General features: G+C 30.3%; 2 protein-coding genes across 3 annotated transcripts; both read right to left on the reverse strand.

Annotated features, from left to right (window-relative positions):
• Nucleotides 1-1,725: 1,725 nt before the first annotated feature.
• Nucleotides 1,726-4,248, reverse strand: LOC112756550 (non-structural maintenance of chromosomes element 4 homolog B-like). The gene is made up of 8 exons (XM_029293778.1): nt 4,185-4,248; nt 3,789-3,869; nt 3,158-3,328; nt 3,041-3,053; nt 2,871-2,967; nt 2,350-2,558; nt 2,168-2,267; nt 1,726-1,779 (listed from the first exon to the last, which is right to left on the reverse strand). The coding sequence occupies exons 1-8, from the start codon at nt 4,246-4,248 to the stop codon at nt 1,726-1,728; spliced, it is 789 nt and encodes a 262-aa protein (XP_029149611.1).
• A 1,485-nt stretch (nt 4,249-5,733) lies between these two features.
• On the reverse strand, nt 5,734-7,703 carry LOC112759109 (protein EMSY-LIKE 3). 2 transcript variants are annotated; one of them, XM_025807931.2, is made up of 7 exons: nt 7,547-7,703; nt 7,168-7,352; nt 6,985-7,094; nt 6,795-6,903; nt 6,455-6,640; nt 6,277-6,345; nt 5,734-6,131 (listed from the first exon to the last, which is right to left on the reverse strand). In XM_025807931.2, exons 1-7 carry the CDS (start codon nt 7,572-7,574, stop codon nt 6,063-6,065), a joined length of 756 nt encoding a protein of 251 aa, XP_025663716.1. In that variant the 5' UTR covers nt 7,575-7,703; the 3' UTR covers nt 5,734-6,062. The 2 variants fall into 2 exon arrangements, with proteins under 2 accessions (XP_025663716.1, XP_025663715.1); XM_025807930.2 differs by having other exon boundaries at nt 6,455-6,667.
• Between the last annotated feature and the right edge of the window lie 4,143 nt (nt 7,704-11,846).

The raw sequence follows: 11,846 nt of genomic DNA on the forward strand, positions 1-11,846 counted from the left end.
ACACTTACTCCCTATCCCGCACACGCATATATATAGATTGACTTTTTATGTGTATATAGTTTTTTGTTTTTTTAATTAGTTACTAAACATATGTGACAAATTAGTTGAATAAATAAAACATAACATAGTACGAAATAAGCCAACATGAATTTATTAAAATAAAAAAAAGGATAATAATGAAACACATTTACCTTAGTAATAAAATATAGATACCCACTTTTTTACTTTTGTTTTTAATATAAATTTACAAAAAAAAGTTAAATAATCAACATTTTTCTTTATCTTTGTTTTACAATTAAATTAACATTAAACAACTCTATTTTTTCACTAAAAATATTAGTTTCCTAACATTTTTTATTTTTTATAATAATTGTAAATATAAACAAGAGATTTTATTATTAAAATAAAAATATAATAATGTAATTTTGTAAAAATAAAATAAAACTAAAATTTGGTTATTCTAAATAATGAATTATCTTACTATAACATTAAAATAACACGTACGTACACACGTACACCTACCAACACCCACCGTCATGCCCTCACCTTCACTCCTGCATTTTACCGTAATATTAAAATAACAAGCACGTACATCTACCAACACCCACCCCACTATCCTTGCTCTCGCTCTCGCCCCGGCATCTTATTCTTCTCATCCCACTGTCGTTGTCTTTGCCCTCGTCCCTGTATTTTATTCTTGCCAAAAAATTAAAATAACACGCACACCTACCGACACTTACCCCCTGTCCTCGCCCCTGCATCTTACCATAACATTAAACCAACACATCCGCGTCCTCGCTCCTGCATCTTATCATAACATTAAAATAACACGCATGTAAACACGCACACATACTCCACTATTCTTATTCTCATCCCTACATCTTACTATAATATTAAAATAATATACACGTACACACGCACACTCACTGACACCCTTCCTTGCCCCGTCCACACATATATATAGATTCACTTTTTATGTATATATAGTTTTTTGTTCTTTTAATTAGTTACTAAATATATGTAACAATTAATTGAATAAATAAAACATAACATAGTACGAAATAAGCTAATATGAATTTACTAAAATGAGAAAAAAAAATAATAATCGAACACATTTACCTTAGCTTAAAATATAGATACCCATTCTTTTTACTTTTATTTTAAATATAAATTTACAAGAAAGGTTAAATAATCAACATTTTTCTTTATCTTTGTTTAACAATTATATTAATATTAGACAACTCTCTTTTTTCACTAAAAATATTAGTTTTCTAACATTTTTAAAATTAAATATCAAGAATTAAAATAAGTGATTGTACATATTTTTAGTTACAAATTAAATGTGATTAAGAAACATAGAATTTCTCAATGAAATGACGTTAAGCATAATAAAAAAGTAGCTGTCAAGCACAATAAAGCAAAATAGCGAATAACAACTGGTGTCATTATCAATTTCCGGACATCATTCCAAGTCAACGTCAAAAAGGAAAAAGATAGAAGCCAAATAGATATTCCTAATTGTTCCTTGATGTCAGGAACAGTAGTATGCATCTTTGTACCTAAAACTAAGCATATATACGCAGGCTAAAAACTGCATCAATTCAAGTATGAATTACCAATTTACGATCATCAACTAATACACTACTATATGGTAAATGGTCTCTGTTGACCAACCTGTTTCTATTTAACCAAATTATGTTGCCACTGTTTACATCCTTTCATTGACTATTCCCTACGAGGCATTAGATCCTCCACAACCCCAACAAAATCGATCAATAGCTGAAAATTCAATGCCATGAAGAGCCAATACATTAGCCCACAAAAAAAATACTACCTTGCAATTTCACACAAGTTCATTTAGCAATAGGTTAAGACTCGAGAATAAAAGAAATAACACTATTAATTTCCCAATATTGCTCCCTTTTTATAGCACAATGCCACAATGTAAAAATGACTCAATGAAATTTTAAAGTACCAGCTATTTTTATAGCTCCGTGACAAGTTTCAGCTATTTACATAGCCACTTGATTGATAAAGCTCTCTAGAATGTCCTGACAATAAATAATAAATAAACTGAATAGGAAGCAAAGAAAGTTAACCTTTCATAGCACATAACCGCATACACCCAAAACATTAACGGCATCAAAGTAAACATAGATACATATACCTTCCAATCCTTAAAATCCAATCTGAACACAAAGTGACTGAAAGCAACATCCCCAACACGAACTGCATTTGCACGAGGGGCATTTCTAGGTGCTGCATAGATAAAGGATAATAAATTCAGTGAGAGCGAGAGAGTGAGAATGTTAATACGAGTATATTCGAAGAAACTCACACACTACTAGTTGTGATCCAGCCTCGTTGACTTTTATTTCAGCCCGCCCATCTTTGACTAAGAATGATAAAGCGAATAAATTCTCCACTGTTTGAGCAAAGGAGTTCCTATTCAAAATCAGATTCTCAAGCTTAATAACACTATTTTTCCTTAAGATGTTAAACATCGTTAACATATTTTTATCTGTATCAGCTTTTACTTCTCTTAGACCTCCGCCAAGCTGCCAAAAAAAAAAAACAACAACAACAACAATGTGAAGGAAAAGGAAATTGTATCGTAACTACATAATAAGCTTAGCATTCTGAGCAGTACACAATATTCTTAACTTCAATATTTTGACGTTCTACTTATGGATAAATAGGTAATAAACTGATAGAAAGAAACTTACTAGAAATTAAGACATGAAAAGTCGAAAAATATAAGCTACACAAGTCTATCAGAGAAATTTTTATCCAGTTAAAACCTCTTGTTAACACGAATTTTTCTACCTTTGTCAATCGAAAACTTCATACATATTAAACCAGTTTATTACCTCTTCTAGCCGAGCCAATTCATTGGGCCTCACATGCTTCCTACTTCTACGATTAACAGCCTTCCTCTGCATTACTTTAGCATAGATGGGACCATTCCTGGAGGAAAAAAATATTGGAAAAACATATAGGTGAGGTATAGAACAAAGTCTTCTATGGATATCATAATTACAGAACAAAGTCTTCTAAATGCATTGAAGTTACATTGTACAGCAGCTAGAACCCACTTTAAAAACATGTGATACTGATAGTCCAACACCATTCCAGGCTATTTAGATTCTGGTGCAACCTTCTGTGCTAGTACTTGATCCACCCTGTCCTCCAAATTCTTCAAAAATGTGCGATACAAATTCTGAAAGAGTGACTACACCGTTAGCATGCCCCTTCACAAACATTACCAAGGATTTCGTTATGTCCAACAGAGCCTTTGCATCAACTACTTGTTCTCTTGGTTTTGTAACTGGAATTAGATAGAACAGCTAATCAGAATTGAGAAATTCATTTTAGTAGCAAAAACTATTAAACATCACACACCACGTCAATTAGTTACTCCTTCTTGCAAAAACAAAACCGCTAAAAAATATTGTATCCTTTCATGCAGGAATAGTATACTATACTGAGACAATAAAGTTGTAAGGATGCACAACAAAATTTGAGCATACAAATGCAAAACGAAAAACTTTTAGTATAAATCCTGTTACATATGTGCAAAATTTTTGAAAAGAACATCGTAATTATTATGATTGATTTAATAGTTTTTCTATAGTTTGTTTAATTTCCGACCTTAACATTTAGTCAACTAGTACAGTGTTGATTACTATTGATTTCTTAATGTTCAACAAGAAGGCCAAGCCAAACCTTACAATATAAATGCAGCACAATAATGTGTTGCTAATAACAGAAAAAATGAGCTTAGATACCTAGTTGATGCAACCTCTCCATTTCGCCAAATATCAACTCAAACATCTTGGAATCAGCCCTTGCGATTTCGTCCCTTTCATCTGCAAAAAAAAAAAAACATAAGCAAACAGATAAAACTAAGCATGGAAACAAGTAACATCAACAACACTATTTTTCTTTTTCTATATTTGAACTTGTAAGGACGCTATAACTTCAATTTACAAGCATTTGGTTTTTGTTTTGAAAAATGATCTATAGAAAATGAAACAATAGTAAAATAGAGCTGAAGGTTGCAGAGATTGAGAAAAGAAAGGCAAAGTTCACCGTTAATCATGTTGTTGAAGGCAAGGTAGCGAGAACGAAGACCTCGACGGGTTCGATGATCGGTGTCATCGTGAGCTGGAGAGGGAGCTAACAACGAAGCTTGGGGTTGATTGTGGTGCTGCGGCAATCGGCGCGATTCAATTGGTGCTTGGCCATGATGAGCGAGTAACAGTTGTTGGTTGTGTGATGAGTGATGCAATAGAGAGAGTAACTAAAACAAGGAGGTAAGAAAGGTATAAACGTTTGAAAAACTGCAAAGTCTTAACCACCGAGAGACACACGAAACAGCATTCACACACCAGCTTGCGCGACACGCCACTATTAATTTGTTGGAAAATATTACATAAAAAAGCATTAAAAATATAATATTTTTTTGAAATTTTCACCAAATTTAATAATAGTTAATTTTAACAAGATGGAATTGACTTAAGTCTCAAAATAATTTTTAAATTTTCACACAAATTTTAAATAGGTTCGTGAATTTTTAATTACTTTTTTAATTACTTCGATTCAGATCGATTTTTACTCCGTGATTTACATCAAATTTTTAATATTTTCTGTTAACGACTTGCCAATATGACGTGCTAACATAAACGGTCAATAACACGTGTTAAAATATGGTTTCATTATTTGTAATATGACAAAAAAATATTACAATCTCGCTACGTAACGAACAATGATTCTACCAACTCCTGCCAACTCTTGCTTATGGATGTATTTAGTGAAAATATCTTTATGGATGTGTCTAACGAAAATATCTTTTTTATGGCTGTGTCTAATAAAAGTATCTTTGTGGATGTGTCTCTTAAATATGTCTCCTTATATATGTTTCTTCTAGTAGAAGTGTCTTTGATATTAATTATTGTTGACAATAAATTGACAGATAGTATATTGATACCCTATACTTTTTCAAAATATTAATAGGACTAAAATGAATTACAAAATAAAAATTTATAACTACTTTAAAGTTTAACTCATATTTAGATGTTTAAAAAATAAGTACAAAATGATGAAGAAATATAAATTACATGTTAGTTAAAATAAGTTTGTTAGCTTCAAAATTTTATTTTTTATTTCTTATTTGTAACATGTGAACTCTAAAATGAATATATTAAAAAAAACAATAAATATCAGCTTTAATTTTAAATACTTGATTTTTACTTGAAATATTAATAAAAAAAGGACAAACTTTATCTATATTTCTATATGACATATAATAGGGATGAAAAATAGTTGGTATACAAACTTTTTCTTTTCAACATGTCTTCAATTTCTTATGTAATCTTAAAATTTTTTTTTTATTAATTTTAAGAGTTGAATCCATAACTTTTTTTTTTAGTATAACATTTATTATTTTTGACTAATATCAAATTACATTAGCTTGAAATACCTTATCCGCACATCAAATTACCTTCATGTAAACATGATTAAAAACCTAATAGGTCTTATTAAGCTGCTAAAAATTTATATACTATTTACAATATATATATATATATATAAGAACTAAATTACAAGATGACTTATTGAAATATTGTTATATACTAGGAGATACATTTATAACATAAATAAATTATATATTATGCTTAAGGAATTTATCATCTATTAATTATTGATGGGAAAGAACATCATGAATGCACACCCTAACATGTTTAGAGCCTAGTGTAAATTTAGGGCCAATGAATGATTTACGTTTGCGCATGAATCCACTATTGAATACAACCACTACATTGTCTACATAGTACATACCATGCCAAGGAATTGCAGAGAAAACTTGTTGTCATGGAAGAACCATTCATTTGCATTTACATGTTCATTGCATATTGTGCCTAATTTTAAGAAAACAGCACCTAATGAGAATTATGTTGATCTCTGTAATGCATATCAGGGTAGGTATGTATGTATGTATTCTGCGTATTCCTCAAATCTGCACCACCATTTGTGGTGGTGATGAGATAAGAGTATCTTCATTGTTATCTTCTGAGAATGCGAAGAATTGGCCGTCCTTCTTCATTTTCCCATTCTGTGTCCTCAGCTCGCATCTGTAATCAATACAACACATGTATAGCAAAGATTATATAAAGTTGACAGTAATAAGATTTTGTGATCCTACACCAATGATTGGATAAAATAGACTTAACTATAGCCTTTTATGAGAAATATCTAAGGAGGATCAAAGTTGCATACCTTGTTGAGATTAACCCATTCCTCCATCTCATTAGCTTCTCCAGAATCATAATACAAACCATTCTTTCCCTGCAAAGAATACAAGTACAGAATTTTTGCCTATTACCCACTCTGAGTCTCTGACCATGATGAAATCACAATGTACATCACAATCAAGCTAATGGAAAATTCAAAATACCATGGGAGCTTTGTTAATTCCAATCCCAGCCTCATGGATTTCATTCCTAGCTTTTCCTGCTATCGCTTCTTCTTGAATAGGTTTTTTCGGGGGAACAACACTATAAGAGCTGCCATTTATGATGAGCCTTCGTCCTGAAGAGGGAGCAGCAGGACGATGCTGCACATTCTTTAGTGAATATGAACCCTGTAACAATTGATTCGGGTACTGAAACTGGTGGAAGAGTAATGCAGAAAGGGGCATCATTGAATAATTTTTCTTTGCATCTCAGGGACTGAAATTTTAGTTAAAAGTTCAGATCAACAAATCACATCATATGCATAAAAGAGAAGGTGATTACCGGTTGGGATGATGAGTTGTGTTTCTTTGGAGAAGATGAAATTGTTGAATGGAGTGAATCATCATGAACATGCTGAGCTGGTTTGTAACAGCTAGTTTTTCTCCACTCTCTGATTGCATTTTCCATCATCATTTTCTTTCTCTATTGTTTTTAGCTACAATTTTGCAAAGTATTGAAATAATTAGCATACCTTATTTGGTGGATAGTTGAATTGGTATTCACCTGTGTGAGAAGTTGTATGTGTTCATCATCCGAAACCCTTAACTCCTTCCGAAGCTCAACCATCAAATCAGCTTTCTCCTGATGAATGCACAACCATAGGAGATGACTCTTGAAACACTAAGATCATATATAGAAATTAGAAAACACATACCCAAGTTAGAACATCAGATTGACATTTGAAGGCTAACAAGACATGAGAGTATGCTTCCTTCTCAATTTGATGAATTAGAGTGTCCATGTTTCCCTGCAACTTCTGGTGGGGAAGGGGGGCAACTGGAGCAGATCTTCCGTTGCTGGCTATGGTGCTATTTTGATTCAAGGGAGGGACATTCTCATCTGTGACTCAAAAATTCAAGGGCTTTAACTTAGATCATGCACAATCAATTGTGTTCTCTATAATTTAAAGCATTAGGGTTTGAAAGAATAATCACTTCCTCATAAAAATATGAAATTGCTGCTGCCATCTGAAGAATTCTTGTTATTAGATTCAGTAAGCAAAATGATGAACATATAAGAATGTATAATCATACCAGTGTGTGAATGTTGATGATGATACATGATGAAGGAAAGAACTTGTTTCCGTACAATGCATGCACAAGAGAAATGCGGAGTGAGTGAGTTTTCAGAGTGGAACAAGAAACAACAAACTCTCTTTTACGTCATTTCTTTCTAGCAAGTAGGACCTGCGTTTCTTCGTCTTCGTTATAAAATTTAAAGCTTATCTTTTCTATTAATGCATCTCTCAGTAATTAAATTTCTTTTTTTAAAAAAATTAAACTATCAAATTAGGTGAAAACTCAGCCAATTTCACGTAAATTTGATTAAATTATTTAATTGATTTGACTAAATTTTTATATAACGACTATCAATTATCAATTTCACGTAAAATTGGCTACACCTTAATTTTTATTGTAAAGTTATTAGTAAAATTAAATAAAATTTAGTTTTATTTTTCATCTTAACTTTTTTTTGTTTGGTTTGGGCTTAAGTTCTTTAACCTCCCCTTGGGTTTTTTCTCCTATTTGGTCCGTTTACATATATTCAAAAGCCTATTTGTATATTGGGCATGGTTTCTGCTGTCTTTGGGTCTGGGCCAGTCTATTGGGCCCGGATCCTGACCCAAAAAAAACCCTTTTAATAAATGAATGTTTTCTGCTTAGTTATGCAGTATGCTAGATAATCAATGACTTTTTTGAACAACATGAATAACGGATCTTAAAATTTGTCCAATTCAAGTGAAACACACTACAGCCCAAATTATTCACCTAAATTTTAATATTAAAATAACCATCCGCACACCTAGTGAATTGAACATCCGATATATTCATTGTTCACATTGTTTAATATTCTCATTCTTAATCAATAATTTTCCTTTCCACTTTTGTCATTACGTAAATTTTCATACCCTTGAAGGTCATTTGCCTAATCAAACTATGAATAATGACATATAAAAGAGAGATCATGGTACTACTAGTACTAGCTACTAGAATCTCCTAGATCAAAACCAAGGGTATAATAGGAAGTCAAAATAATATATTCATTTAATTTCTCTGTGTACATAAAAAATTGACATATAAAAGAGAGTTACTCACAATATCCAAAAAAAAAAACCTTTATATTATACATTGATTTGATCCCGAAGATGGGATATGGTAGATAGTGGGGGCTCCCTCACGTGGGACTAAAAGCATAAAAATCTTCCAAAGTGCTGTCAATTTCGTAGTTTATACTCATCCCCCACATATACATCTATCTTAATTACAATTTCGGGAAAACAAAGAAGAATCTCGATAACAAAATTAAGGAAAGAAAACAAAGCTAGTCTTAGTTAGTTAATCTTCATTAGTATTTTCCTAATGAGTCTGACAAGCCAGCTAGCTAGTAACATAGTTGGACTGAAAATACTCTTCAAAAAAAAAAAAAAAAAGTTTACCGAACAAGCAGATCTCTTCTAATTAATTAAGTTTTATAATTATCCAACTCAAATTATGAGGTTTTCACATGCTTATACCGAAAACATGGGAACATTAAAAAGAGGTGAAAGTGTATGCGAATGTTGATGATGACAAATAAAATTGAAGTGTGAATTTGGTTTACAACGCTAGCTAGCTAGGAACATGGATTTACATGGTTTAATATATTTTAATTAATGGTATAGACATGCATTAACACTAAAACAAACAACCTTTATTAACGAATGAACTAAGCAGCTATTTATTTATTATTAAATTATTTTAGAATGTGATCCAATACAACGCAAAGTGAGTGTTGGTGAACCACGTGCAGAAGGCATGCAGCATGTTATTGCCTTTATTATTGTTCAATATATATATGATCAAAATCTTCAAAATTTTTCAGTACCTTATATTATTATTCACTATGAAGATCATGATCATCATCATCAGATGCAGAGTAGTTTTGACTGCTATGTTGGCCTTGTTTCTGGTTTTTCTTTTGTTCTCTTCTTTCTTCCAGAGCCATGATCATCACAAATCTTCTAAGGAGATAAGTCTCTCTAGGAAGTTGCTATCTCAATCTATGGATTCTATTATTTCAACAAGAAGAGTAGGAAAATTAAGTGGAAGCAAGAAACAGAATAAGAAAGTTGTGTTTGTGCAACAGAGTTTGAGGAAAGCTCCACCAAGTGTTCCAAATCCTACTCAGAACAAGTAGCATCGATCTCATCATCGAAGAAGAAACTCTTTTTGTGATTTGATGTATTCTATTGTACTTTTTTTTTTTAATTATTTGCCATAATTATATAGTATACTATTTACAGGGTAATGTTAGAGAAACAAAAAAACAGACAGAACTTGCTTTATTTAGTATTCATGAATTGTCGTAACAATTAATAAATGCTAAATAAGACAAGTTATGACTGTTTTTTGCTGATTTTTTTTGTTATCAAACATTTCCGTTAATTTTCCATATTATACATTGTATTAAGGTTTTGCTAATAGTAGTGTTCGTTGATAAAGTTAGGGAGCTCAGAATGATTTTGATCTGTGACACTTGAAATTAAATACAAAATTCTTTTTATTATTTATTTTTTGAAGAACAAAGATATATAAAATAAAGAAATGGAATTCTTAGATTACACGCATGGATAGTGAAGAGTATTCATGGTACTGAATTAATGAAGGAAGGGTGATTGGGTGACAAGAAGTCACGTTTGGATGGTGGCTAGTGCGTTGTCGTTATATCTAAATTCTAAGCATTGCCAATTTGCCATGCACCTTTTAGGTATTAATAATTAATAATTAGGTATAAGCTTCACTTTACAGCCAAAAAGATTGAAATCTCTACTTGGCTGTGACATGAGAGACATATACAATGCCTGCATGTCTATATTAGCGTTTGAGTTGAAAAATTATCATGTTTAGATGGAATAAGAAAGACTCGATGGCCAATAATTTTTAGTATTTTTTATCGTTATTTAATTAACATAAATATTAAATTATTTTTAACAAATAAATATATTAATTTATGTGTATAAATTTTAAAAAATATAGTACAAGTTGTATTTATTTATGTATGTAAACTATATATTTTTGTGTGCAAAATTCTTATAAATATTTGTGTAAATTATTGTTGGTCAAGTGCGGACAAAAAACAATAATATTTGTTGGCTATGTAATATTATTTTAATAATAATAATAATAACAATAATAATAATAATAATAATAATAATAAGGGATGGACATACGGGGCGAGTGTTTTTTTAAAAAAAGATTAATAGTAATAAATTATTATGTACGATTTAAATTTTTTAAAATTTATTTAGTATTTAGTCTAATATAAATAAAATTACAATCTAACCTAAATATTAATGATTTTTAATATCTAAAAAGTAAATAATAATATTAAAAAAATTAGAAAAGATACTATTACTAATATTTTTTAATTAAATAAAATTTCAAATCCCATAAAGTGGAAGTGGATTTTTTTTCTTCTTGTGAGCATCTTTCTTGATTCATTTGGTATTAATTATCTCTGTTTTAACTACTACAACTGAGAGATCTTTTTCAGCTATGAATACTGTGAAAAATAACTCAGAAATAAAATGAAAGATAAATTTCTTGTTAATTGTCTTTTAATTATATTAGAAAAAAATTGTTGAAAAATTTGACACAGATTCTATTATCAACGACAATATTTCTAACCACATTAGTTAAAATCATTTAATTTATTTTAAAATAATTTATCTAATATTTTTAAGTTTAGACATTTCTTTTTAATATTTAATTTTAAATGATAAATCTTAGCTACAATATTGGTTGAGAAATGTTGGCTATACTTCCTCTATCAAAAATTCAAAATCATTACCTGTATCAAAATCATGACATATTTAACTTTGAAATGAGATTAATGATCTTAATTTTTTTTTTTGGTTAAGTATGGTCATAAATTTATTGAGCCTAAGGTAAAATTAAATAACAGTTGAAAAGACTAAAGCTATTTGTTGAATGCTATTCAAATTTCAGAGCCCATACCCCTCTTCCCTTTTGAATTTTCAAAACAACAATTTTATCTTTAGGCCTGACACATCCTTCATGTGTTGACTATCAGTTGGGCTATCCCCTGCCCTAAGGTCCAACTTCTTGTTTGAATTAACATAATATTATTCCACACCCATAAATCTTTAGCTCCATCCATTAATTAAAATATATGTATATATATAAAAAAATTAATTACAAATTAATTATTTGTATGGAATAATATTAACATATAATTTTATTTCAAATGTATAAAACAATATATATAATATTTTGTCCACTTATTATCATTGAATTGGATCTTACTAAGGTTGAAATTGTATAGATTATGAAA

The sequence above is a fragment of the Arachis hypogaea genome, chromosome 16 (genome assembly GCF_003086295.3).
Source record: "Arachis hypogaea cultivar Tifrunner chromosome 16, arahy.Tifrunner.gnm2.J5K5, whole genome shotgun sequence".
Classification (NCBI taxonomy): Eukaryota; Viridiplantae; Streptophyta; class Magnoliopsida; order Fabales; family Fabaceae; genus Arachis; species Arachis hypogaea.

Excerpts from the sequence above, each read along its gene's own strand:
- LOC112759109 (XM_025807930.2), bottom strand. The coding sequence starts at position 7,574 with ATGTATCATCATCAACATTCACACACTG. Across the intron at positions 7,353-7,546 it reads TCATCAACATTCACACACTG|ATGAGAATGTCCCTCCCTTG; the intron begins GTATGATTATAC and ends TTTGAGTCACAG. Across the intron at positions 6,346-6,454 it reads GAATTAACAAAGCTCCCATG|GGAAAGAATGGTTTGTATTA; the intron begins GTATTTTGAATT and ends TATTCTTTGCAG.
- LOC112756550 (XM_029293778.1), bottom strand. The coding sequence starts at position 4,248 with ATGGCCAAGCACCAATTGAATCGCGCCGATTGCCGCAGCACCACAATC. Across the intron at positions 3,870-4,184 it reads AATCAACCCCAAGCTTCGTT|ATGAAAGGGACGAAATCGCA; the intron begins GTTAGCTCCCTC and ends TTTTTTTTGCAG. Across the intron at positions 3,329-3,788 it reads GGAGAGGTTGCATCAACTAG|TTACAAAACCAAGAGAACAA; the intron begins GTATCTAAGCTC and ends ATCTAATTCCAG.